We start from the raw sequence: 27,090 nt of genomic DNA on the forward strand, positions 1-27,090 counted from the left end.
AGTCTCAAATTTGCTCGGACATGTCTTTTTACATTGATATGACTTCTGTTACAACGCGAATATATTAGATGCGCTATGCACATTATAAATCTGTGTGTACAGTGCGAACAACTTACCTAATGACGACTTCACTTCAATCATTTTTTCTTAACCGCAGTACTGGCACAACTGCTCGACCTGGTCTGTATGCCGTCTTTCTTGAGCAAGCTCACTCCGAAAGCCGGGCATTTCTTCCGGAGCGCCTTTATCTTGTAGAGCTTGTTGCCTTGGGAGTCGCTGGACTCCTCGACGTTGTCGGACGTGACGTCAGCAGTTATAATAGAGTTGGAGAGACAGTCCATCGGCTCGGGGCTGTTGGATTTGTCCCTTTTCCGTCGAAACCTGAACGGCGTGTCGAGCGGACCCGCCGCTATGTTCGTGACGCTGGTATCACTGGACGACAAATCGTGCGCTGGCTCCAAGCCTTTCAGATTATTGCCCTTGGGCAGTTTCTTCCTTGAACTAGAGTTGGAGCGGATAATCAACTTCTTCCTCGGTATGTTATTAGTTATGGATTTATTTTGCGAGACGTTTTTCAGATTAGGCTCGGATGGTAAACGTTTTTGGCCATTCAAATGGCAGTTCTCCGTCAAGGCGGATAGGGTTGAGTTCACGTTGCTGACGGTGTTGCCCGACGTCGCGTCGCTCGTGATTTTGCCGACGCTCCCGGTTTTTCTGGTGAACGTTTTGAGCGGGCTGCTGGCGTGTCCGTACGCCATGACGGGTCGCGCTAGGTTGGCCCGCTGCCCGTGGAAGCTGTTTTTGCTCGCGAACGGCTTGGCAGTAGACGCGAGCTTGACCTGCGGGTTGGAGCTCCTGGTCGGCGGGAACGTGGACGTCTTTGACACGTAGCTCTTCAAGTTCGTGCTCATCCTGGTCGGCTGCTTCAGGTTCGTGTTGTTGGCGTTGCGGACGTTGTTCGTCGGCAGCATGTAGTTGAGTTTGGGCGCGAAGACGCTCTTCGTTGGCAACATCGGCGTCGGTGTGGTCTTGTATTTTCCGATGACCGTGGTCACGTTGTTCTCGGAATCGGTTTCGGTTGTGTTTATGATGTTGCCGTTGTCCAGCTGCGGAAAGGGCGATCATTCATTAAACAATTCTAGTACATCTGATAGCCTTGTACTCGGTCGAGTTTTGTTTGAACTATTTATTGCAATGACTGCTGGTGAAGCGACTGGTTCCTTTGATCATTTCGTTATTTATAAAAGTCTTGGTCGATCAGAAGACAAACGAGTCGGGCGTGAAATGAGCTCCTAAGGCCTCGTATGAAGAAGGATAGGCGTGAGGAAACCTCGCCAGAGGATGTTACGTGATACGGCGGCGAGTTTATTTATGTTTGTATCCAAGAGTCGCTCTTTTAATAATTGCGTGGAAATCTTCAAAAAAGTTCATAAGCGCGTGACTGCTTCGTGGTAGAAATAAGCAGAATAATAGTATCCTACCCTTGCTTATAATGCTATACCACAAGCCACTACATAAATCTTTAATGTACGTGTGATTTTTAATACACGTTTGTTTGATCAAGCTCATAAGGTACATATTTCATTAGAACGGTAATTAGTGTTATGGTAAGATTGGCCTGTGTAGTCCCGACGCTCGGTACACTTAATGTCTCACGCTGGCTCTACACGTTGGCCCCAACATAGGCCCCAACACCACTCGCCCAACGTGTGGAATTAGAAAATAGCATTGGCCCCAACGTTGGAGCGGTCGCACCCTTCAAACCGAAACGCATTACTGCTTCACGGCAGAAATAGGCAGGGCGGTGGTACCTACCCGCGCGGACTCACAAGAGGTCCTCACACCAATAATTACGCAAATTATAATTTTGCGGGTTTGATTTTTATTACACGATGTTATTTCTTCACTGTGGAAGTCAATAGAAGTACGTATTTCATTAGAAAAATTGGTACCCGCCTGGGATTCGAACAATCGGTGCATCGCTCAACACGAATGCACCGGACGTCTTATCCTTTAGGCCACGACTTCTGTGAGCGGCAGTGCAGTGCGTCACCACCAGTACCGACCTTGTTAGCGACTCTGTTGTTCTGCAGTATGCTGTTGAGGGATACGGGTTTGTGGTTGTCGAGCACCGTCTGGTCGCGGGGCAGGTCGCTGTATATCCCTCTAGTGTAGACGGGCAGCGCCGTGACGTTGTGCCGCCGACGGTAAGCTTCCCCTTCTGCGTGCATCCGCGACTGGATACTGGACGAAGAAAAAACAAAACAGATTCAAATTAACCGACATTCTGAATAGTTCTAGAAATTCTTCAATTAATCGAATTTAGTTTTTGACACGTGATTAATTTATAAATTTCTAAATGAATGTTTCTGAATATTATTTTATACTAGATTTATAGATAGATGAAGAATTGAAAAAAAAAAGTTTTTATTTATTTACAAGTTTACCCTTAGCTTACAATACCGCGCCATATTCTATTATTTTTTTTGTGACATAACAGTTTTCTCAAGTACATATGCGCAATGCGTCCATAAACTACTGGTATCGTTCACTTATTTATCGAAATATTTTAGAAAATATTCAATTTTCTTTGTCGCTAGCTGCAAAAAAATTAGCTAATTTAAGGTGTAAATTTGTTTGCTAATTTAAATTGGTTCTTTGAATATGGCTTCCAATAATTAATTATGTTCCTCTCCCAAATTCCGTCAAATCGAGCGCGATACTACTGAAGCTTGTACCAATTATAATGCAAGGGGTCGACTGTAACGTTACGTTTTTTTTAATATAAATAGTTGAAGGGTTACTTCTCGAGGAACCACTGCTGGTGTCCGATGACGGAGCCCGGGCGGCACACCCGCAGCCACGCGATGGCCTCGCGCGCCGTGAAGCCGTGCTGCCGCATCATGTAGCAGGCGATCAGCGTGCCCGTGCGGCCCAGCCCGGCTAGCGACACAGCGCACATCAATATACCGGGATTTCATCAATCATGTGACAGCCACATTAAAATAACATCGAGATATAGACCTCATGTCTCAAGGTGGATGGGAGAATTTACATTCTAAATCATTAATGTAACAATTTTTTTTTTCCTACGTAAGCTGATAGCCTGAAGCTATTTCAGGCTTAACTAGTAGGTGAGCTCACGGGGCTCAAACCCTAGCAAGAGCAGTGCTTCGCAGAATCTACCACCGGATCGGAAACGTGACCCACTGAGATGATCCGGCGAGAAACTCAGTGGGCTGTGTCTATGGGTTAAAGTAACAATAAGCAGGGTTGCTAAGCAACGGCAATAAATAACGGCGTTTTTGTTACACCCTATATAGTGGGTGTTAGGAGACCGCTTCCGAAAACGAAGACAGACGATAGTATGAATGACGCCTTTGATGATGGGACGGAAAAAAATCGATCCTGATTTAAAAGAAAAATCATATTTTTAAAACGGTTTATTAGCATTATTTATGGTCCATCGTATCAGTACAGCTAAATGAAACAATAGTTTCATAAAAATACATTAAATTATTATTTAAAAAAACCAGCAATGAAACACAAAATCAAAAACAGCTGATGCTCGGATCAACGAACGCCCGAGCGCGGTGTTTAAAAATATGATTTTTTTTTGAAATCAGGATCGATTTTTTTTCGTTTTGTTATTAAAGGTGTCTTTAATACTATTGTCTGTCTTCGTTTTCGGAAGCGGTCTCCTAACACCCAGTACTTATACACGGCGTGAAGAGTGTTCGCAGGGTGATGTTTATGCGACAAATAAAATGAGATTTATTTTTTTGCCTACCTAAGCTGATAGCCTTGAGAGAGTATTTCAGCGTAACCTTAACTAGTGGGTGAGCTCACGGGGCTCAAGCCTGACGACGTTGCTATCACGAATCCTAGCAAGAGCAGTGCTTCGCAGAATCTACCACCGGATCGGAAACACGACCCACTGAGAAGATTCGGCGAGAAACTCACCGGGCTGTGTCTGTGGGTTAATTTACTCGAGAACGCTGACCGGGAAAATGAGAGTCATCTGTTCAAGTCATAATATATAACTAGTTGAAACTGAATAACCAATGATATTCTGAATGTAAACATACCTTTACAGTGCACCGCGACCGCGCCCTTAGCAGCCTCCGCGATACGAATGAAGCGGTTCACGATGAGGTCCGAGGGCACCGAACCGTCGACGAAGAACAGTTCCCTGTGCTCGAAGCCGTGGGACGTGAACTGGCGGGCGTCGTACGACTTCTTGTTCAGACGGACGATCGTGGTCACCTGGAACACACGCGCACCTGCAGTGATACCGCCATATCCCCTCAATCTATATATACCCTTCGCACTGTTACGCGGGGTCTCCCGATTAGGTTTTTAAAAAAAGGAATTGTCGTGGCGTGCATCCTCTTTGACAGGACGTAAGACCTACATTGACTAGACATAGACACAGACTAAGACAGAGACTTGACAAGAATTCGAAAAGAAATAGTCAAAGAAACGTCCTGTCAAAGAGGTTGCACTTCTTGACTGGTGGTAGGACCTCTTGTGAGTCCGCGCGGGTAAGTACCACCACCCTGCCTATTTCTGCCGTGAGGCAGTAATGCGTTTCGGTTTGAAGGGCGGGGCAGCCGTTGTAACTATACTTGAGACCTTAAAACTTATATCTCAAGGTGAGTGGCACATGTATGTCGTAGATGTCTATAGGCTCCAGTATCCACTTAACACCGGGTAGGAAGTGAGCTCGTCCCATCTAAGCAATATTTTTTTTATCTAAATTTAGTATAAGCTTTTAAGGCTTCTTTGGTGAATTTAAAAACGCTATGACGTTAGCGAAATTATATTGTACTAGCTGTACCAGTCTTCTACGTTAGGCATTTAAAATTAACATTATTATTTCTCACCCCCACAAAGATTCTCATAATTAACGCCCCCGCAACTAGTGTAGGGAGTCCAACACTCATACAAATATCAGCCTATCCATTAAGTACATGTATTTTCTACACGGATACCAAGTTTCAAGTCAATCGGATGCACGGTTCAGTAGTTATAACGGAACATCCGTAAAAACCACTGTAGATTTATATATTAGTATAGAAGTATAAATGACTATTATTATTATTATACTATATTACATCACTTTGAGCACCGTGAGCTCACATACTAGTTCGGTGAATCTAGAATAACCCCTCGAGGGTAATAGAATAGGTAGAAAAAAAACTCACATTATGAGTACGGAAGTAGTCGTGATAATGTTCGGGACTGTGCAGGGGGTAGCCGCGGTCAAGACGCGACCGGTGGTGCGGCCCGGAAAACGCCAACATCTTACCCGGGACGATCCAGTTCAGATCGCCGTTCTCAACTTTCTGAAATTAATAATCTATTAGGTTCATCAGAAATGTTGATATAATCAATTAAGTTGTCAATCAAGTAAGTTGATATAATCTGCCGTGAAGCAGTAATGCGTTTCGTTTTGAAGGGTGGGGCAGCCGTTGTAACTATACTGAGACCTTATCTCAAGGTGTATGGCGCATTTACGTTGTAGGTGTCTATGGGCTCCAGTAACCACTTAGCACCCGACGGGCTGTGAGCTCGTCCACACATATAAGCAAAAACAAAAAAACAAAAGTAAGTGAGGTTACGGATATTTTTTTTTGTGATTCTTGTGGGTAATGCGAAATATCAATAACTGAAAGTATGATACATAGCGTGGTTCTCATTCATTCATTTTCTTCTATCAGCCGTCATCTTAACACTCACTCCTCGCTCTCTCTCTCTCTCTCTTATATCGTCATTCACACATTCCATCCATGTCTTCTTCGGTCGACCTCTTCCCCCTCTAACTTGCACTACCATTTCCATACATAACCTAGTGATATGCATTGTTATGTAAATGCATTGTTATGAAATGAAAATTGGTAAGAGTTTTGACTATGAATGTGGAAGGATATAGCGGGAAAGGTAGACCTAAGAAGAACGGTTGGATTGCGTGAAAGACGATATGTGTAAGAGGGGAGTGAGCGAAGAAATGGTATATGATAGAGGAGTATGGAAGGAGAAAGCATGTTGCGCGACCCCAGATGACTGGGAGAAGGGTAGGAGATTTTTTTTATTGCTTAGATGGGTGGACGAGCTCACAGCCCACCTGGTATTAAGTGGTTACTGGAGCCCATAGACATCTACAACGTGAATGCGCCACCCACCCTGAGATATGAGTTCTAAGGTCTCAATATAGTTATAACGGCTGCCCCACCCTTCAAACCGAAACGCTTTAATGCTTCACGGCAGAAATAGGCGGGCGTTGGTACCTGCTCGTGCAGACTCACAAGACGTTCTACCACCAGTAAAATTGCATGATGCGTTGTTATATAAAAATTTGAAAAACTCAAACGAAATTATCAAATTACCTCGTAAAACAAATACTGTTCGGCATCGAAGTGCTCAAAGTCGAAGAAGCCGGCTTCGTGTGCCACCTTGATGCCCTGTAGAACGTCCAGCAGCGATATATCGAACAGCGGCGGGCCTCCGGACGCGTCCCGGAAATTCAACAACGACCACTCCGAGCCGTCGGTCAGCTGCTTGTACACAGCTGCCGGACTTGACTTTAGATATATTACCTGAAACATTGAAGTTTCATGGTCTACCGATCCACTAACGGTGCTTTTAGGTACCTCAAGCACCGGTCATCGTTCTCGTCGAACCCGTCGCTTGCGACGAAGGGCTCAACGAGCGAATTAACCCACAGACACAGCCCACTGAGTTTCTCGCCGGATCTTCTCAGTGGGTCGCATTTTCGATGCGGATTAGATTCTGCGAAGCACTGCTCTTGCTAGGGTTCGTGTTAGCAACGTCGTCAGGTTTGAGCCCCGTGAGCTCACCTACTAGTTAAGGTTACGCTGAAATAGTCTCTCAAGGCTATCAGCTTATGTAGAAAAAAAAAAGAAGTTTCTGTGTAACAGTTTCAATGAATATAGTATCGAGGGGTGAAATGGTATTTCGTTTAACACGTTGAACGCTTTGCGACCCACCGGCGGGCCTAGCGTACTATACTATTCGGACCAAGCCAATATCAGGGAATCAGTAATTTTTATCAACTTGAGATTTTCATTCTAAAATTTATAAAATGCGATAATTTGCACGAAAAATAAAAATTATCGACTTTAATCGTCTAGTTTTTAAGATATTTTAAAAGTCCTTGGTAAAAACTACAAGTTTCTAATGGATTTGAAAACCATGCCGTTCGGTTCGGCTAAAGGGCCACGTGGCTGACTTCCAGGCGCGTTTTGTTTGATAGCTGCAATCTGTGGCTTGTAGGAAACGTTTACGTTGGAATCCTCACGCGGCTCGCGGGTGATTCTTATGCCCAGAACAACTGTTCTGGGCATAAGAATCACATCATGACCTTGTTACTGAACTCAGTAAAAAGCTCATCGGTGAGCACCGTGGCCTCAATGAAAATACCAGATTTTTCATTTGGCATTCAATGTATTAAGCGACATTTGGGTTAATACGCGACATTTATCTTTGTAATTAAAGGTGCGTTTTATTTAGCATCAACATTTCGATGTTTTTTTTTACATTGAACTTCATTTAAGTTTATTTTGTTGAAATATCTGAAGAAGTTTGTTTTTGTTCTGATAATTTTTTCCAAATTGTAAACTCTTCTCACTTAAACCAAACAGCCTTTCACTTATCGATATAATAATAAATCGATGTAAGCGTATCACTTGAGAATCGATGTACCGAAAAAATTTTAAAGTGAAGACAAATCGACATCTATATTTCGGATGTTGTTTTAACCCTTTGATTGCCGTGTAGGTCACCGGTGCCCCACGCGGCGCACTGAAGTAATTACGTCGATTTCTGTTACTAAGCGCCTGGATTACGTAATTTGCCTTCTTTTGTTTGTTAGTGTATGCTTTAGACTTTTAGGTCTCTTAAAAAATGGACTCATTCTCAGTGTACGGGCCAGCGCGTACATCATTTTTATTTATTTATTTATTTATGTACGCACAGAAAAAAATACATAGTACAGAGTAATAGGAAAATTATGTACAAAGGCACTGCTTATTTCTTTAAGAAATCTCTTCCAGCAGACCTGCGAGATACATATTGCATACCGATGCATTTTACATCAAAGTCATTCATTTTCGAGTCAGTTCGTGTACCGCCATCATCAAGGCGTCGCGTACTCGCATAATGTAATTTCATAATTAGATCAATGAATCCTAATCAGTATAATCATATCAATAAACAATTCATCAGTATTGTAATTGTTATCATTATCACAACAGAGGGTTGTGTGGACAAACCGTACACTCAGTATCTGCGGATTGGTCCCAGAGTCAACTCATATTCCGGCGCCTTAGTATGTAGATCGAAGATATAAATCGTCATAATTACTTCGGTGCGCCGCGTAGGGCACCGGTTACCTATGTGGCAGTCAACGTATTAAGAGATTTTTGTCGAGAAGCAATTGTGTGTTCCCGTTTGAAGGACATCTATCATTTCAATTCCAAAAGCCTCTTATTCCGGTCTAAACGAACAGCCATGATGACAGGTTACTGTTGTTGTGTTAACAGTATTGTCGCCATACGAACACGGGATCGCAACAAACCCAACTTGCAGTAAAGGCCGTGCAAATTCATATCTCTAATTGCAGTTTAATATATATTATCTATGTTTTTGTTTTGATACCGATTTGATAAGCGGGCTACTAAAAACGTATTTGCGATCAGGAAAAACTAAAGCGATTTTATATTTTGGATTATATTTAGAGTGTAAGCGTCATCAAAGAGGGATTTTTCGATATTTGACACTACAGGAGATATAATAAGAATAATAATAACACTATAGAAATGCGTCATTTTTAAAGAAACTCGATTCTTTTTATAACGTTTGGTAAAGAAATAATGTACACATACATATATCATTTCTCAAAATTTTACCCCTTAGGGATTGGGTAATTAAATAATCACAGTTTATTTGAGAAGTCCATTACTTTTGAAGGAAGAGCATGCGATTTAGCAATTAAGCTATAATATTTACAGTTTAGAAATCAATAATCTTCTATATATAAAAATGAATTGCTGTTCGTTAATCTCGCTAAAACTGGAGAACGGCTGAACCGATTTGGCTAATTTTATTCTTGAATTATTTGCGAAGTCCAGAGAAGGGTCAAAAGGTAGATAAATATGAAAATGCTCGGAATTAAATAAAAATAACAATTTTGTTTTTCCTTTGATGTGTCCCCCGTCGGACGGATTCCTTTTGTTTGTTTTAAGTTTATTTTATACAAAATTTTAGGTATTTTATTTCTCGATTGAGGCACTACGAAGTCTGCCGTGTCAGCTAGTTTGAAATAAAAATATTTATAATAACTGTATCGAACTATCAGAATAATATCCGTCCGTGTTAGCCGGGGCAAGATGCTATAGAACAACACTAATTGTAGTATTTTCGTCGGTTTGTCGAATCGTTGCCATAATTAAAACAAACTTTTACGGTAAATCTCGCGTTGATTAATTGTTATTGTATTATTTCCGACGTTTCTAATATTTCTAAGTTTCCTGACCACGGACGACTCATGGATGTATGTGCACGACACCGATAGTAGCAGTTCTACTGAACCCCTTTAATGCTGAGCTTATTATAATAAAAAAATGTACCTAATATAAACTTTAACTTTAAAAAAATAAACAAAAACCAATGCAAAATTTACAACAAAATAATTTTAAATTGTTGTTTTATATGTATGTAAATGTTATAACTTTATACATGCGCGCGCTAAGACACATCCGTACAGGTCGAAATCTACTACCTACATAATATAATATATTCAAACTGCGCAAATAGTTGGTATTCTGACGCTCCGTACTTTATACGTATTAATAGAGAGTCGATCTATCGACGGTTCGCGCTCAAAGGGTTAATACTAATGCACCCATGACCAACTAACTGATCACGATATAATAAGGAATATGTAGATCACTTGTCAAACTTTTCCAATGTTTGAAAACAGTGAATAGAAAACTAACGACTTATGCATCAATCAGAAGATAATGAACTTAACGAATACAATTATGAAACAATCCTGTCGAGTACGACAAAAAATAAATTCCAAGGTCATCATACGGTTTCGCGACAATATTCTCGCGAAACGTAGGCAGGCAACCGTAGGGTGTTATTGAATAATGAAACGCGTGGGAGACGTCCTCTATCCCCAATTAGCGGTAGCGGATCGCATTTCAACAACTAACAAACCGGTCACCTGCTGAGAATATTTATATTAATGCTACACGCTTCGATTGGTTTATTGGTCGAACCGTTCCACTGCAGAAACATGGTTTTAGTTTCTATTCGAATGATATTTTAGATGATAATAAAATTATTATTAATATGGCCAACTTCATCAAAACATATTGGAGAAGACCTAAGTCCTGTTCAATATGTCTGAAGAGTCTTCAGCGTTATCAAAAAGATACGCCTGAAATTGAGAACTCAATTGGATTTGAAAACGGTTAAAAGATAATCATAATTTAATATGATTTTTATGATTGTCTGGTCTAAAAATCCTAGACGATGTTTAAGTATTGTGAAAGATAGACTAAGCCGATAACTTTTATTAGAAAATATTGAGGTATAAATCTGGAGGCATAAATGTTGAATATGGTTATGGTTTTAAAATTTTCAACAGTAAATGATTGATACAACAGTAAAAAGTTTGAAAAAGTTAAGTCCACAAGATAAAAACTATACATGAATTCGTTTAAAAGAAAACTTAGACCAGGCTCTATGCTTTGAACGTCTATAAATATGACAGCAGATAGAATAGCTACATGTACTTACATTATAAACTGAAAATTTTACTATTCCCGAATTTTTAGTGTGTTAAATATAGTTTGATAAACGGGACTATTCGATTTAGAGGAAGAAGTAGACCTAAGAAGATATGGATGGATTGCGTGAAAGACGATATGTGTAAGAGGGGAGTGATCGAAGAAATGGTATATGATAGAGGAGTATGGAAGGAGAAAACATGTTGCGCCGACCCCAGGTGACTGGGAGAAGGGCAGGAGAAAGATGATGATGAAACGGGACTAATCGCAGAATGATATTTCTAGGGTTAAGCTTTTGATTGATTTGTATCACTCTGTTGTCTCGTGTATAGCGCTTTACTTAACAAACTATACAGTATTAATATTAGCACAAGCCGGCTGATATTTTAAATAATTTTATTGTTGTATAGGTAAATAACTAAATATACATATTATGAAACATAATTCATAATCTGCAGTTCAAGAGTGTACTAAAAACCTTAGATAAATTATACGAAAGCCATTGTATCCAGAACAAGTACCATTTAAACTGAAATAAAACAATTAAAAATGTATACCGCTTTTACATTTTACCTTACATTTCGATGTAGTTAATAATTTAAGGTCGAGTATAGGAAAACTAATTGACCTAAATAATGTAATAAACGCTTGAAATAATACGAATAAACGGCCAGCCTTGACATAAGGTCCCCGAACAAAAAATGAAATGACATGCTATATGAGATATGTATCGGAAACAACGGAGCGATATAGGCAGATCTTTTAATCACAACAAAAAGGTATTCCCCTAAAACTGTTTTAAGATTTTAATCATAGGTTTTTTTTTTTAAACTATAAACGTCTTCCGTGACTACTGGCACTTTCGCTATGGCTTTTGTAAATTTATTTACGGTTAAAATTAAAGCGATTTTGATTTCTCAAAATAAAAATTATAAAAACCTACCTACAGAGATAAGGGAACAAAAATACAAGCAACCGGCGTAGATAGTGGGCGGAAACTGCAGGAATTAAACATATAAATAAAAGACTCAGCTATCAATGTGAGATTAAAACATAGGTTTTTCATTTCTACAAATAGCGACATCCCCGCGAAATAGTTTACCAGTATAATATGTTTGCAAAACTCAAGATAAATTCGTCTAAAATGTATGTGTTCACTTATTACTTTTATATAGGGTTGGCGAACTAATGCTTTTTTTTTTAAATTTAATTTTATGATAATCAATACCATAACAAAGCCCAGTGATTTTTCGTAATTCCATTTGAAAGCGCTTACACTCGCGAATGCAACCTCATGCCCAAGCTAGATGCCGATATTCGAGTTATGGTTAGAATTAACCACCATAAAACATTATCTAAGATCTTTCTTGGGACTTTTGATTGCTCTAGTGAACTTTGCTCTTTACTGTTTTTCTGCCGAAGCTTTTGAATAGATTTTACCTACTTTTGTTATTGGTGCGAATGAATAATAAATTTACCACTCTCTAGCTAGTATCAGCACCGGCCTGCTGGTTTCCCAAGCGTTGTTAAAGTAAATGTGACGTAAAATTTCTTAATATGAAAGGACCTCTAAATTACTTATACTGTGAATGATGTTGAACCAACATTCTAAGGCGTTTAGCGATATACATATTCTATCAAGATATTGTTACTGCTTATTTTATTGCCACCATAGATAGTAACAGTCAAAGTTAACACAAGGCGAACTTTGTCCACGTCTGCTCATGTACAATGAACTACAAAAGTGTACGGATAGTATGGTGAAAAATAGTATTATTAACAGCATCTTGTTAATTTTTTCCCTACCCATTGGCTGGTAGTCTAGTTGGCTGTTCCAGCTACGCCCGGACTGGTAGGTGAGCTCACGGGCTCAACCTGAGAGTATTTGCTAACACTAACCCTAGCAAGAGCAGCGCTTAGCAGAATCCACTACCGGATAGGAATCGCAACCCACTGAGAAGATCCGGCGAGAAACTCAGTGGGCTTCGTCTAGTTAACGAAGTAGGTATTAAAAGGGAAACGGAAGATACGCTTTCTCTGTCCCTATATCCCTATTTAAGCTTAAATCTTTAAAACTACGCAACGGATTTTGATGCGTTTTTTTTAATAGATCAAACGATTGAAGAGGAAGGTTTATATGTATAATAACATCCATTACATAGTGGAGAAATCAATAATAAATAACAGTTTCCGAAGCGAAGCGAGGGCGAGTCGCTAGTAAAGAATAAAACTATACATGCTATCTAGTTTGTTTAAATTAATTTCCATCAAAATGTTCACAGAATTATAGAACCTTGACTGTGCAGTTCTATAGCCGAGCGTACTCCAGTAAAAATCCAACTTAAAATTATAACTAGCTCGTAAATCATCCTTAACAATGAACAAACCTGATAGCTGCCAATAAGATACGCTGCGTTTAACCTTAAATTCTCATTGTTGCTCGTATAGTAAACTATTTTCTTCTTCGGATTCCTGTCCAACTCCTCGTTGAGTTTCTTACAGAACTGGTACAGGTGGCACAGGTGGTACGGACCGAAGTCGAAGTAGAAATTCTCGTAAACGATCTCATCTTCGATGTGGAAGTATTTGCTGTTCCGCGTGGGTTTCGGTTTGTAGCCCGTTTTTAGTGTTGCGAAATACAATCTATCTGAAAGGCAAAGGTAAGATTAGAAAGTTAGAGCACTGATTCCTAGTTACAACTGAATATGCAATTTCGAAAAGGGCACATCTCTGAAAATGTAAAATGTTCAGGAAATGAAAAAAAAACTGATTATTTTCTAAAGCAGTGTAAAATTTAAGATGTTAACTTTTGAGATATATTTTAATGTTAATTAGCAATTTTCAATTGCTGTAATTATTATAAAATGGGTGTAGGTAAGCCTCAAAACTACATGTATATGAAAAAACGTATTTGACAAAATATTCGACTTGTGCCCTTTTCGAAATTGCATATTCAATTATTTTGCCTAGCTATTTAACTACTAAGGGCTATTCTGGCTTCTCTGATGACCGAGCTCACGGGCTCAGCTTGAAATAATTTGATAACATCTGACCTAGCGAGACCAGTGTTTCATAGCACCCGATAGAAATCGCGACCCACTGAGAAGATCCGGCGAGAAATTCAGTAGGTACGATTCCTTAACAGAACGATACGTAGGAAGTCTATAAGACGTCAATAGAGTCTACAAAAAGCTTTTCAGTTTGTCTACAAGTAGTCTCAGAATTAATTAGATTAGGGCTGCAGTTATAGCAATATTATTGCAAGACAGAAACTATGACGGTATCAGAAACATATATGAGACAACTTAACAGGTTGTAGGCGATCAATTAATTCCCTTCCTATAAAATGTGTAGTGGCCTAAATTCGACACGCAAACCATAAAACACCGATGCTATACAAACTAGTTTCGAATTAATTTGTAAAACACGAAGCAGTAAAACGATCGTGACAAAAACAAGAAAATGTCGAACGGAAAAGTTTGTAGTGTCTAGCGTTGTCTAGGCAAAGGGTGCATGCCCTGTTTGCATGTCACAAAGCCGTTAAGGAAACACTAGTCTCAAAGGGATTTTTATATATGTAAACTTTGCGTATTTATTCAAACGACAAACAGACAGAAAATGTGTTGGAAAATCTATTGTTATCCGACTTTTTTTTTTTCTTCTTCATGAAATACTTTTTTACGCGGATCTGTTTCTTTTTAGGTTTATTCATTAGTTTGTAAATTTTTCATCCACAACAAAGCTTTTCATGATAGGCACAAAAGGTATTCGTTTTAAAATGAAGTAATAATTAATATTTTAAACTTGTTATGTATACATATGTAAGCTAGTGTGTGTAGTGGAGAGTATTTCGCTACCCTTCCCACACGTTTACACCCCAATTTTGCGGTGAAGTCATGAAAAATGTGTAATTTTTTCATTATTTAACAAACACCCGAAACTAATCCAATAAAATATTTCTAACTTCTGATAATAATAAAAAATTCTAGCTAAGTCAATGTGTATTTTAAGTTTACTGAAAGTACTTATTATTGTAAGAAATAATTTATGAATTTTGATTTTGAGCTTGTTACCAGAGAATTGACAATATTAATGCGTTGATAAGGATTCAAGTAACGACTGTTTGCAGAAGATTAAAGACCAGGGGGTAAACACCGAAGATTCTTAAGGATCGAAGTCTTGGGTGGTTCGTTAGAAACAAGATAAGATAAAAAGTACTAAAGATAGGAAGCTACGTGAATAGAAGTAATGGTAATTGCTTCGATTTTCACTAATCGTAGACATAATTAACCTAATTCTTCAATTTAGTCTCACTTTTATTAGTTTCATTACATTCTAGTAGAAATTGTCTCAATGTGATAATTTTAGATTTATTAAATTGTCTCGGATGATTAAGCTATTATTCGTCGACATTTGAATACTCTACTAGCTACCGCTTTCTTTTGTGAAAAATAACATTCACATAATATATTTCATAAACTCGAATCACAAAATATTTTCGCTTAATATAAAGCATTATTTCACATCAACAAGCACGAAATGATAATAAAATTGACCCTCTACAATTTAATAATGCAATTACAACTGAACCTAAAATGCATTTCCATCAAAGAACGCTTCAGTTAACCACCCTTCAGGCGGCTATAATTGCCTTTCCTACTCTTACGTGCAACCGATTTGTCTTGTGGTTCGAGTCAGAGGCGAAAACAGAAATTAATTTTATTACTTTAATAAAGATTTTCTTAATTCATCTACGTTGGTTAACGAATCCTTCACACCTTAGTAAATATTGACGGTAATATTTTTTTATTGCCTTTGTAGGCAGACGAGCATACGACCCACCTGATGGTAAGTGCTTACCGTCGCCCATGGTCTTCAGCAATGCCAGACTTCAGCAATGCAGAGCCAAGCTGCTGCCTACCATAAAGTACTCTCCGCAAGCCTCGTTTGAAGAAGGACATGTCATAGCGCTCTGTAAACACCATCCAAATAGCACTCCTTTAAAGTCAGAAGTAATGTAACTGAAACGCCAAAATCTCAAATCGCGGGTAACTAACTGTATTAAAATCAAGGAATTCAGTTCCATTTTTGTTGCATTGACCTTTTTAAAACTGATTTAATACGTAAATAGTATAATCACCTGTCGCGCTTGTATGCATGAATTGAACTTAAGACTTAATTTCGAAAAGGTAAAAGACAATTTTGGACGTGCCGTTTCTTTTATCAGATATGAAATACATAAATATTAAGGACACAGCCTCCTCAGGGTCGTTGAACTAAAATGGTAATGTTATAAAACAAGCATTCAACGGGAATAACTTTTTCGCCTTTAATTGACATTTGTAATAATTACTTTGCAAAAAACTTAAGATAAACTGATCAAGTATAACTGTTGCTTACGGCCAATGTCATAGGAGCACTAAAAAAAACTAAATTTTGTTTATATTACGTGATTAAAACAGATTTAGCGGATAAGGTGGCATTTAACTGCACGCCATCCGAAGTTCTCACTGTTTGTTTATGAATTATAAAATCGCCGAGCGCTTGTCCTTGGTCCGTGTCTAAGGTTTGCATACGCTTACGTAACGTCAAGGTCAACCTGACACTTTGCTACACACCTATATTGCATGAGATCCGGTCTAATAGGAAATTGCTGATATTTTAAACTTGGCTGAAGCCAATTTTGCATACTGATTTAAATCTCATACCTGACAGGAAATTTTCTTCATGTACCGGATTTTGCTGTTACATTTCGCGGTAACGATACGCCAACCATTATTCAAATTACACATTGATTGGCATCAAAAATAAAGATTGAACCGGTAAATCAAATCAATCCTAGCGTGTCTCCAACATAGGACAATGCTTTTTTTTTCGAAAGGAGATATCACTGATGGCCCGAATGACTTTTCAGTTTCACCCGCACAAGTGCGAATCGTGAATGCATCTACTACCGCATCGGAATCGCGACCCGCTAAGAAGATCCGGCGAGAAACTCAGCGGGCTGATGTATGGTACTAAAACGGTTTACGTTACAGCTTTACAAGGAAGCCCTACAAATGCAAAACTTGATAAATTGAGTACATTATAGACTCTAAGGACACCTACTGAGAGCGATCGTGTCTATTCGATAATAGGTTTTAACTTTATATCCTCAAATCGGTAGCCCTTAAATCGTAATAACATAGTTTGGACATCATTAAGATTTTACGTGTGAATTTAAGATTGTTTACGACCGATATAAGGTACTTAATAGGCGTGAAGGCGCTTGCTGCGTCGAAATCGATTCGGGCGTTGCCCAAAGACTAGAGGTATCATTATATTAAACGAGAGGTCATCAAAATCTTGGTATCACCGCAATGTTTTAAGATTTCAGGTTTTTTTGTGATCCACTTCATACTCTATTTGGAGTACCGTCTTCCGTGCCTCCGTAGATTTGTAAAGAATTTGTGAAGAATTGTTAAATGAACCCAATCTTTTTTTTTTTTTTTGTACGCCCATTTAAGACATCGGTATCGCCGTTTTCCGATGCTTGTTCTAAACAATGAATCGTGGTTGGGACCAAGCGGTCGTTCTCATCTCCTTACCATCGATATAGACCATTGGTCGACTTTAGCTATTTCGAAATACGGTTAATAACACTACACTACATAAAAGCCCTTAGTAAATCCTTACTAATAAGTCTCAATAATTCCTTCTTTTTTTTCATATCGCGTATCGGTGTAAAATTTCGGCCATTTGATAGTGTAATTCGATTCGTAAGCGTAATTTAAGCTGTAAAATTTCAATTGTTTTTATTTTTTATCTTTAAGCAAGTTTTTTTTCCCTATCTATGCTGATAGCCTTGAGAGGCTATTTCAGGCTTCTCCTTGACGTGTAGGTGAGCTCACGGGGTTCAAGCCCTAGCAAGAGCAGTGCTTCGCAGAATCTACCACCGGATCGGAAACGCGACCCACTGAAAATACCCGGCGAGAAACTCAGTGGGCTAAAAGAGACTAAAGCAAGTAAATTGTTGTCTAAGGCTCACGGAAAAATAAGGAATTTCGGAGGCTTTTAAATCGACCATTTGGTGTCGCCCACAAAAAAAAAACGGTTTGTGTTTAAAAAGGTGTCGGGCCTAATAAGTGTATTATTGAAATTTTACAGCTCCGCGACAATCAAACAGATGTGCCCACGTTCAATAGAACGGTGTGTAGGTTTGGCCGAGAGGTCCTTGTCTTTTAACATTTTATTCGACGTTTCCGACCAAATCATTTGATATTCCGGTGGATACAAGTCGTCTTCTATATACATACGTACCTAACTATATTTTGACAGTTTGCAACGGCTTGGTAAATAATAAATATTGAGATGGATAGATTTAGAAAGAATACTTGTAGAAGACGCGATGGAAATACTAAACTTGAGCCTGAAATAAATTTACCTATGCCTATGCAGTCTTTTTTTTTTATTGTTTAGGTGGTTGGACGAGCTCACGGCCCACCTGGTGTTAAATGGTTACCGGAGCCCATAGACATCTACAACGTAAATGCCGCCACCTACCTTGAGATATAAGTTCTAAGGTCGCAGTATAGTTACAACGGCTGCCCCACCCTTCAAGCCGAAACGCATTACTGCTTCACAGCAGAAATAGGCAGGGCGGTGGTGGTATCTACCCGTGAGGATCCACAAGACGTCCTGCTACCAGTAATTACGCAAATTACAATTTTGCGGGTTTGATTTTTATTACACGTTATTCTTTCACCGTGGAAGTCAATTGTAAACATTTGTTAAGTACGTATTTCATTGGAAAAATTGGTACTCGCCTGCGGGATTCGAAAATCAATGCATCGCTATATACGAATGCACAGGGCGCCTTATCCTTTAGGCCACGACGACTTCAGTCAGTCAGTCGCATTGGGCCCACCTGACGGTGAGTGAGTACTGTCATTCAAGAACGTCAGCCATGCCAATGCACGGACAAGACACTGCTATATATATTTGTAATCGATGTGTACAGTAAAAAGTATTTTTTATTCGCGGGGTTAATGTTCCGTAAATATGTCGCGAATACAGAAACCGTGAATATTGAATAGTAATTTACTTATATGGAACTATAGGGATACGTTCCTAGATGACAAAATAAACACATATATACTTCAGGCATAGTGGTGGGTGATAAGGTTTATTTTACTTTTTATTCTACTTTCCATTTGACGACCCGTTTATAAAATATATTCCGATTACAAAGGATATTCGATACCTACATATTGAAATCCTTTTTATCCCTAGCGTGAGCTCTCGGGGCTCAAACCGGAGTGTTGCTAACACTGGCCCTAGCAAGAGCAGTGCTTCGCAGAATCTACCACCGCATCACAAACGCACCCACTGAGAATATCCGGCGAGAAACTCAGTCATACATATAATTATATTCTAATAGATTTGGGTTTTTTATATTATCACATTCAACACCCGTCATTAATGCGTGCAAACGAAAGATTTCGTGCTAAGCACCGATCCATTTAGTTCTGATGATCAGAAACTACGTAATGCCGTTTTTATGGCACCATTAACAGATCTCATCGCGTCATCGTTCGAACGCAGACTCAATCGATCCATACAACATTCAAAGGATTACTTAACACCAGAAACCCAGAGTACCTAGGTACGTGTGCACTAGAAGTCTCGTTGTGTGCACGTTGACGTACGTATGTGCATATGTATGTGAAGAACAAGGGCGGATCCAGCTTTGGCGCCAGGAGGGGGTCACATAGTCAAATTTAGATGCGTTCGTTCCATTCGACGTTTGCCATTATACAAAGTTATTATATTATATTAAATTAATTAAATATTGAAGGTATGTAGTTACATAAAATCTGTATGGTGACAAAATATATAAATAAAATCATTATATTCAATTAGTGGTCCACCTAAGTCCTGGAACTAGCTCAGGGGTGGTCATAACCCCCATAACCCCCCCTGGATCCGCCATTGGTGAAGAGCCGCTCTTCAAATGGCAAATGCCGATGGGAAATTTTGTTCTAAAACAATCTATACGCGACCGTATTGTCTTGTGTTTCTTCGTGTATTTCTTTTAATAGGCTCGCCTTTTGCACGCACTCTGGATAATAATCTATCAAGTTTTTTTGGTAGCCGTGAAAGTTACAAGTTTTTGCTGTGCGATTTGTCGATTTCAACTGAGCGAACGAGTAGTAGAAATTCATAACTTTATTGTAATTTCGGTATTTATGCCTTTCGTTCAGTAAGAATTAGTTTTTATAAAAAAAAAAGCAAATGTAAAATAAGAACTTTTTTTTATAGCTAGTTAGATGGTTTGACGAGCTCAAAGCCCACCTGGTGTTAAGTGGTTACTGGAGCCCATAGACATCTACAACGTAAATGCGCCACCCACCTTGAGATATAAGCTCTAAGATCTCAGTATAGTTACAAAGGCTGCCCCACCCTTCGAACCGAAACGCATTACTGCTTCACGGCAGAAATAGGCAGAGCGGTGGTACCTACTCGTGCGGACTCACAAGAGATCCTACCACCAGTAAACCAGTTATGTTAATAACATAACTTAACATGAAACAAACAACAAAAGGTCAAATATGGAATAATCTAACACATCAAATGTACAAATAACTTACAGTAGCCAGTTTGTTAGTTAAAATTTTCTATTATTGAGACACCGATAAGGACACGCAACGTAAATAATGAAGTCAAGGTTTTCGACTTCTAAACTTGAACTTCAAACAAAAAATGAAATTTTACAAAGTGCGCGATTTGAATATAATTATTGGTTCGCTTAAATATTGTAGTATATAAAACTGATTTAAAATGTAGATATCAATTATGTTTATACTATAAAGCTGCAGTGAATACTACAAGCTTTCATATTTAATGTAATATCTAATGTGCAAATGAAGAGAAAATTGACGTTCTGAAATCAAATAAACTAGTGTCGCCCGGTAGTCGAAATTCGACTATAATTAATTGAAATTATAAGTTTGTACACTAATTTTTCTAAGACTACACTATAGAAAATATTAATAAAGACAAACAATATTTAATCTATTCTCAATTTGACCACAGACGTCAAGAACAAAAGTTTGACAATAAATAAATAGTATGCATACTTGTGTGCGTCAAATACATGGTAGTGTGTGTAATGTTTTTTTATTGATTTAATGTATTTTTAGGCATAATTTAAAAAAATATTAGCATTCTGCACTCCTTCTCTATATTCTCTATAAGTGTGGGAAATTTCATACTCCTCCGTCCGCGCAATTTTCGTAAAAAGGGATACAAAGTTTTTCCTTCGCGTATTAATATATAGTGTAACGGATATGACGTCAGCTGTCATGCCCTGCCGCCAGCCAAGCCGCCAAGCCATGTTAACACGCCCCCTTCCGCCACCGCCACCGCCACCGCCACAGCCGCCGCCAGCCAAAGCCAACGAAGGGGGGATAGTGTTAATAAAACAAGCCGTGCCAGCCATTTCTACCTGCTTTCTGCATTCTCGCACAAATAAAAGAACTTGTCGTTACGCTGCTGGTTTTTATTGTCACATCATTTGCAACAATAGATACATTGAATAGCGAAGTACGCGCAAATAGACGTAATAGTTCATAATAATACTTGGTATGCACTCTTAGACAGCGTACGAGACATTAAATTATTTTAGTCCAAGTTATCGACCTGTCTTGGCCTATGGCGCCCGGTGTACGCGAATATGCCGGTGTTCAAATCCCGAAGATGGGCATCAATGTTTATAAGAAAATTCGCTGAATAAATAGCATTGTGTATTAAAAATCAAACCTATAAAATTTATTAATTGGCGTACCAATAAAAACTGTCGCTACCACAAATAATTTTTTTTTTTTAAAACATGAACCTGAATGTTTTGATATGTTTTCCTTGCTATCTACGCTTCGCAAGGTCCATTATTGGCTGTTTTTAGGCTGTATCTTTTAATATTCTGACCATTTTAATAACTTTTCGCTGCACTTTCTCTAAAATATCACTCTTACTTAATAAGGTTTCATAAATAGAGATACTCCAAGAATATGTAAGTTTTATAGTTTATACCATATAGTACCAATCTATACATATAAATAAAATTGGAGTTTCTGTTTGTAATACTGAAATAACCGCTTTTTACTACATGCATATAAATATATATACGGTACAGACACCAAAATATATTTTTTTACAATTTTGGTCGGTCTGTTTGTTCCGGCTTATCTCTGAAACGGCTGGACCGATTTTGACGAGACTTTCACTAATAGGTAGCTGATGATATAAGGAGTAACTTAGGCTACTTTTTTAAGATTAGCTTCGCCCCGCGGCGTCACCTGCGGTACGACTATAACCGCGGGTAACATCGCAGGAAAAAAAATTAATGCTTCCGAAGCGAAGCGAGGGCGGGTCGCTAGTTCGATAATAAATAAAAATGATTCCGTTGTTTTGGTACAAGTCACTAATATCACATAATTATATTTAAAATGTTCATACTTGGCAAGGATATTTAATATGATTACTGGTATATAGATTATTACAGGAATTTATCATAATATTTCTGATTTAACAAAGTTTGTACAAAAATAAATGAAAGTCATTATAAAAACGGCGATCGGTGTCAGAATCAGATGTGATGGTAACAAACCTATACAGTAGGTAGTGAGTAATTTCACGGCAGATCAATCAGTGGCGTGCGAAGGTCAGACCTCGAGGAGCCATAGATACAAATGTTGTACTGTTGTTTACATTGTAATTTCATGTTTTTAATATTCATTCAAGTTAACAACCCGAAACTGCTTGCGCGGGAGCGGAATATGTTTATTTTGTATTGTGTTATCAAATGTGACTTAGTAATTGTATTGTTAAGTAAAGTCAAAAAAAAAACGTGTAACAAAGCCTCCAGCTTCAAGGAGTTTTTAATAGTAATTGGCTTTCAAGATTATTTTTACTTGCTAGATCATTTACTTGTCTATTGGAAGATAGTAACAATTCCCATAGAGTTTTTAGACGGATCTTATCAGTGGGTCGCGATTTCGAGCCGGTGGTAGATTCTGCGAAGCACCACTTGCTAGGGCTAGTATTAGCAAATTCTTATAAGGTTGAGACCGTGAGCTCTCCTCCGTCCGGTCGTAGCTGAAATAGCCTCCTAGGCTACTAACGAATAGTTATGGCAGAAAAGTAGCATATTGTAAACAGATACACATAGTAAATCAAACCAAACTGTCAACGATCGAATTCATTACAAATGATAAAATAAACAAAAAATGACTATAAATTAGAATTCGCATCTATATATTTATTGTGTGTTTTACATCTTGCGAGTCTTTTTGTTCGATAATACCTACTATTTAAAGTCGTCGTGGCCTAAAGGATAAGACGTCCGCTGCATTCGTATCGAGCGATGCACCGGTGTTCGAAACTCGCTGGCGGGTACCAATTTTTGTAATGAAATACGTACTCAACAAATGTTTACGATTGACTTCCACGGTGAAGGAATAATATCGTGCAATAAAAATCAAACCCGCAAAATTATAATTTGCGTAATTACTGGTGGTAGGACCTCTTGTAAGTCCGCACGGGTAGGTACCACCGCCCCGCCTATTTCTGCCGTGAAGCAGTAATGCGTTTCGGTTTGAAGGGTGGGGCAGCCGTTGTGACTATACTGAGACCTTAGAACTTATATCTCAAGGTGGGTGGCGCATTTGCGTTGTAGATGTCTATGGGCTCCAGTAACCACTTAAAACCAGGTGGGCTGTGAGCTCGTCCACTCATCTAGCAATAATTAAAAAAAAAAAAAAAAACTTGTGAGTCTTTTTGTTCGATAATACCTACTATTATGATTATTTGAAATACATATTTGAAAATCATCGAGAAATGAATGTCTTGTACCAAAACGATATGATGTTCGTTTGTATATTAAGGTATGGTAAATAGCTACGATATACATTTATTGTAAGATTGAGCGTGAATAGCAAATTCTATGTTATATCTTGTTAGCAAAACATCCAGGTTCCTGTATATGTTGGAGTATGCATTTTTAAGGGAGCCCTATTTCAAAAACAACATTGATACCTATATCTATTTTGATCACCAAATTCTTTAAAAAAGTCATTGATTAACAAGACATCATCAGAAATAACATTATCGTAAGTGTATTTATACCTAGGGATTGAATATTGAATGAAATCGCGCCTGCGATAAAATCAACAGTCATAAATTTGTAGCGATGATTCTATACAGTGGGCGTAATATCACCTGTTTCGTGAATCGGGTTTACCATAATAACGTTACTATATTTTATGGATGAAAACCAACTGGATTGGATAATTAGTTGCTTTTTGGAACTAAACTAAGAGGTCCCGTTATTTATTAATATTATTAATGAGAAAATTCAAGGTTGGTTTCACAGCTGTAGGTGTATAGACAGATAAGCTATGCAGATAAGTTGGTGTTAGCTGGTAGGTATGATCACAACGTGAATGCGGACGTCCACCTTGAGACTAGAATATTGGTACTAGGCGAATTCTATCTAATTACCGAGTATTCGTAATACTTCTGCAAGGTTCGTAGAAATGGTTGAGGAAGAGGAGGCCGAGACGCGTCCGTAAGTAAATAAAGTTATGTTAAAAAATTACTAGTTTCTGACCATGGCTGTTGAGTGTAAGCATGAATTCTGTTCACCCAAAAATCTGGTTCATTGGTATAAATTCAAAATTGTGTTTCTATAGAATCGTGCTATGTCCTTGTGTATTATAGGTAAGCCTAAAGATACTCAATAGATACTAAAGGAAAAAGGGGAAAAAACCAGTATTAACATAACTTAGAAGATAGATGTGAAATATTGAAATTTAATTTTTTCTCCATTAACATCATTATGGTAAGGCTTAAGTCTACTAAGCTAGATACCACCATCTTGCCTACATTTGCAGTGAAACAGCCATTGGCTCTGATGCCAGTAGACCCATTATAAAATTCAAATTTCGACTTCATATTGCAAGATGAAGGTTTCAAGAAAGATAAATTGCTATCAAAATGGGCATTACATATTTATTATTTCTGAAGCCGCAAACTTAATATCTAGTGAACTGTCTTCATCACTGTAAAGTAAGTTTTAATTTCAAACATTATTCATTTAAAATTTTGCCCATATCAAACCACAAGATAATGTATAATCAGAAAAGCATATTTCTATAGATGCCATGATCACGATCAACAAATTTTATTATTAAAATTCATCATAATTGAAACAAGAGAAGTAGTTCCATTTAAATAAAAAATTCTTGGAAGACCATAACGAGAATTTTATATGCATTAATCACTTTTAGTTACGTAATGTACTTAGGAGAACTACAAATGAGATATTAATCGTCATCAATATTTAATGGTATCAATATATAAACATACCTTTTATAATTTCAGTGGACGATACAATAACATCACTCTCATCCATTCTCGTCTTATGACAGAGTAGCACGGGGGATTCCTTCAGTTTGATAAACTTTTAAGATATAATGTAATTCATATTGCACTGCTTACTTATGTGAATAATCAAATGAAATTTAATAATGTCATATAACAAACAATGATCCTGTGAACAAAGATATGTTATGAATATTTTTAGATTTATATATTGCTATTTTATGATTTATTAAATACAATATATTTTTTTAATATTAATTATTTAATGAAGAATGAGTTAATATTCTAGTTTAGAGTTAAGTGGTTAGTACCTATGACATTTTAATGGTATGTTAACATACCAGTTGGCATACTAGCATATGGAGGAAAATTGGATATTGGATTTTCTCAATATATCTATTAGTGTCAAAGACTAGTCTTAACAGCTCAGAGAATTGTTGATGTTCCTTCTTAAAATCCTACAATTCCTATTATTCTATTACAAATAATACTTCAATTTAATTCCTGAATAATGTTTCTTGTGGTTTCAGTAGCCTCCTTAACACCAAGCGGACTAATAAATACTGACAGATATATTTTTATTATATTTTCGATATATTTTATTATAAAAATTCTATTTATTATTAATCTAAAACAGTTTTTGAAATCGCTAAATTATCTGAATAAAGCTGAAATCCTGTCAACATTTTCAGCTTACAACTATTTAGAAAAAAAATGCTTTATTAAGAATAAATACATAATTTCACATTATTTAAATAAAATGTTATAGAAAAAATTTTTTTTTCTCTTTGCTATTAAAAGAATTAAATTAAGAGTTTCTAAAATTTAATTTATAAAATTGCTCCATTTTTTATGTCAATATCTCAATGTGATTTATGGGTATTGTTCTTATATTGTATGCTTAAGATGAACTATGTGTAAATTAGTTAATGTTATATTAAAATGATTGAGAACTAGATTTTATTACTATTTTGGTTTAGATTCTTAAAACGTTTTTAATGCGATTTTTTCGCTCTGTTCATTTTCTACGGTGCAGATGTTGATTGATATTAATTAAATATTAGAGATAGGTACTCACATTCAATTGACTGCAAATTCGATAAGCAAAGACATCTGAGGATTTAGGTGATTTTCATATTAAAATGAAACATTAATTCGATTACCACCACTTTCGCTTAGATAACTTTTAAGTATGATTATATTTAAACTTTTCGATAGTATTGAATCTTATTGTGTCGTAGGATCTGTCGTCGGGCCGCGTAGGAGTCTCTTTATTAATCGGCGTAGGTTGATTTAACACAAAATATAAGGTCAAGATTCATTTTGCGAAGCCTTCGCGCTCCTGTTTATGACTTGTATTCTATTTCTGTTTTGACTGACAATGTACCGCGATCCTGCTCGTCTTGCATGTAAACAGAACAACTGAAAAAGCACCGGGCGTGACAAATAACAATACTATTAGCTGAGTCTTAACAAGGTCACGGATTCACGTTCAGCCTGAATGCAATTTAATTCAATTCAATTCACTCTCCATTTAAAGGCGTGACGTTTCGTTTTATTTTATTAACGAGTCGTTTTGAACAGAGGACAAAACTGGTTTTCCATTTCGACGTTATCACAGATTAGTGAAAAGTCTTTATGTCAGATCGAAGCGGGATTTTTGACTTTGACAGCTATGACTTAGACAGGGTGTTTTTATTGTCATATACCTGTTGGTATTATGCGAGACCCAATTTTTAATGCTTCGTATGGCCTATAGATGGCACTGTATTGCTACCGGTACTTTTATATTACTGCCAATTCATATTAAATATCGTCAAAACAGTTTTTGTACCAAAAACTTCGAAGC

General features: G+C 37.6%; 1 protein-coding gene across 1 annotated transcript; it reads right to left on the bottom strand.

Annotated features, from left to right (window-relative positions):
* Positions 1-26,860, bottom strand: LOC114239583 (uncharacterized). Its single transcript, XM_028169862.2, has 9 exons — positions 26,320-26,860; positions 25,227-25,410; positions 13,208-13,467; positions 6,390-6,599; positions 5,208-5,348; positions 4,089-4,266; positions 2,805-2,943; positions 2,067-2,244; positions 1-1,106 (listed from the first exon to the last, which is right to left on the bottom strand). Exons 2-9 carry the CDS (start codon positions 25,270-25,272, stop codon positions 138-140), a joined length of 2,121 nt encoding a protein of 706 aa, XP_028025663.2. The 5' UTR covers positions 25,273-25,410; positions 26,320-26,860; the 3' UTR covers positions 1-137.
* Positions 26,861-27,090: the final 230 nt, after the last annotated feature.

Source organism: Bombyx mandarina, chromosome A1 (assembly GCF_030267445.1).
Source record: "Bombyx mandarina strain Sakado chromosome A1, ASM3026744v2".
NCBI lineage: Eukaryota > Metazoa > Arthropoda > Insecta > Lepidoptera > Bombycidae > Bombyx > Bombyx mandarina.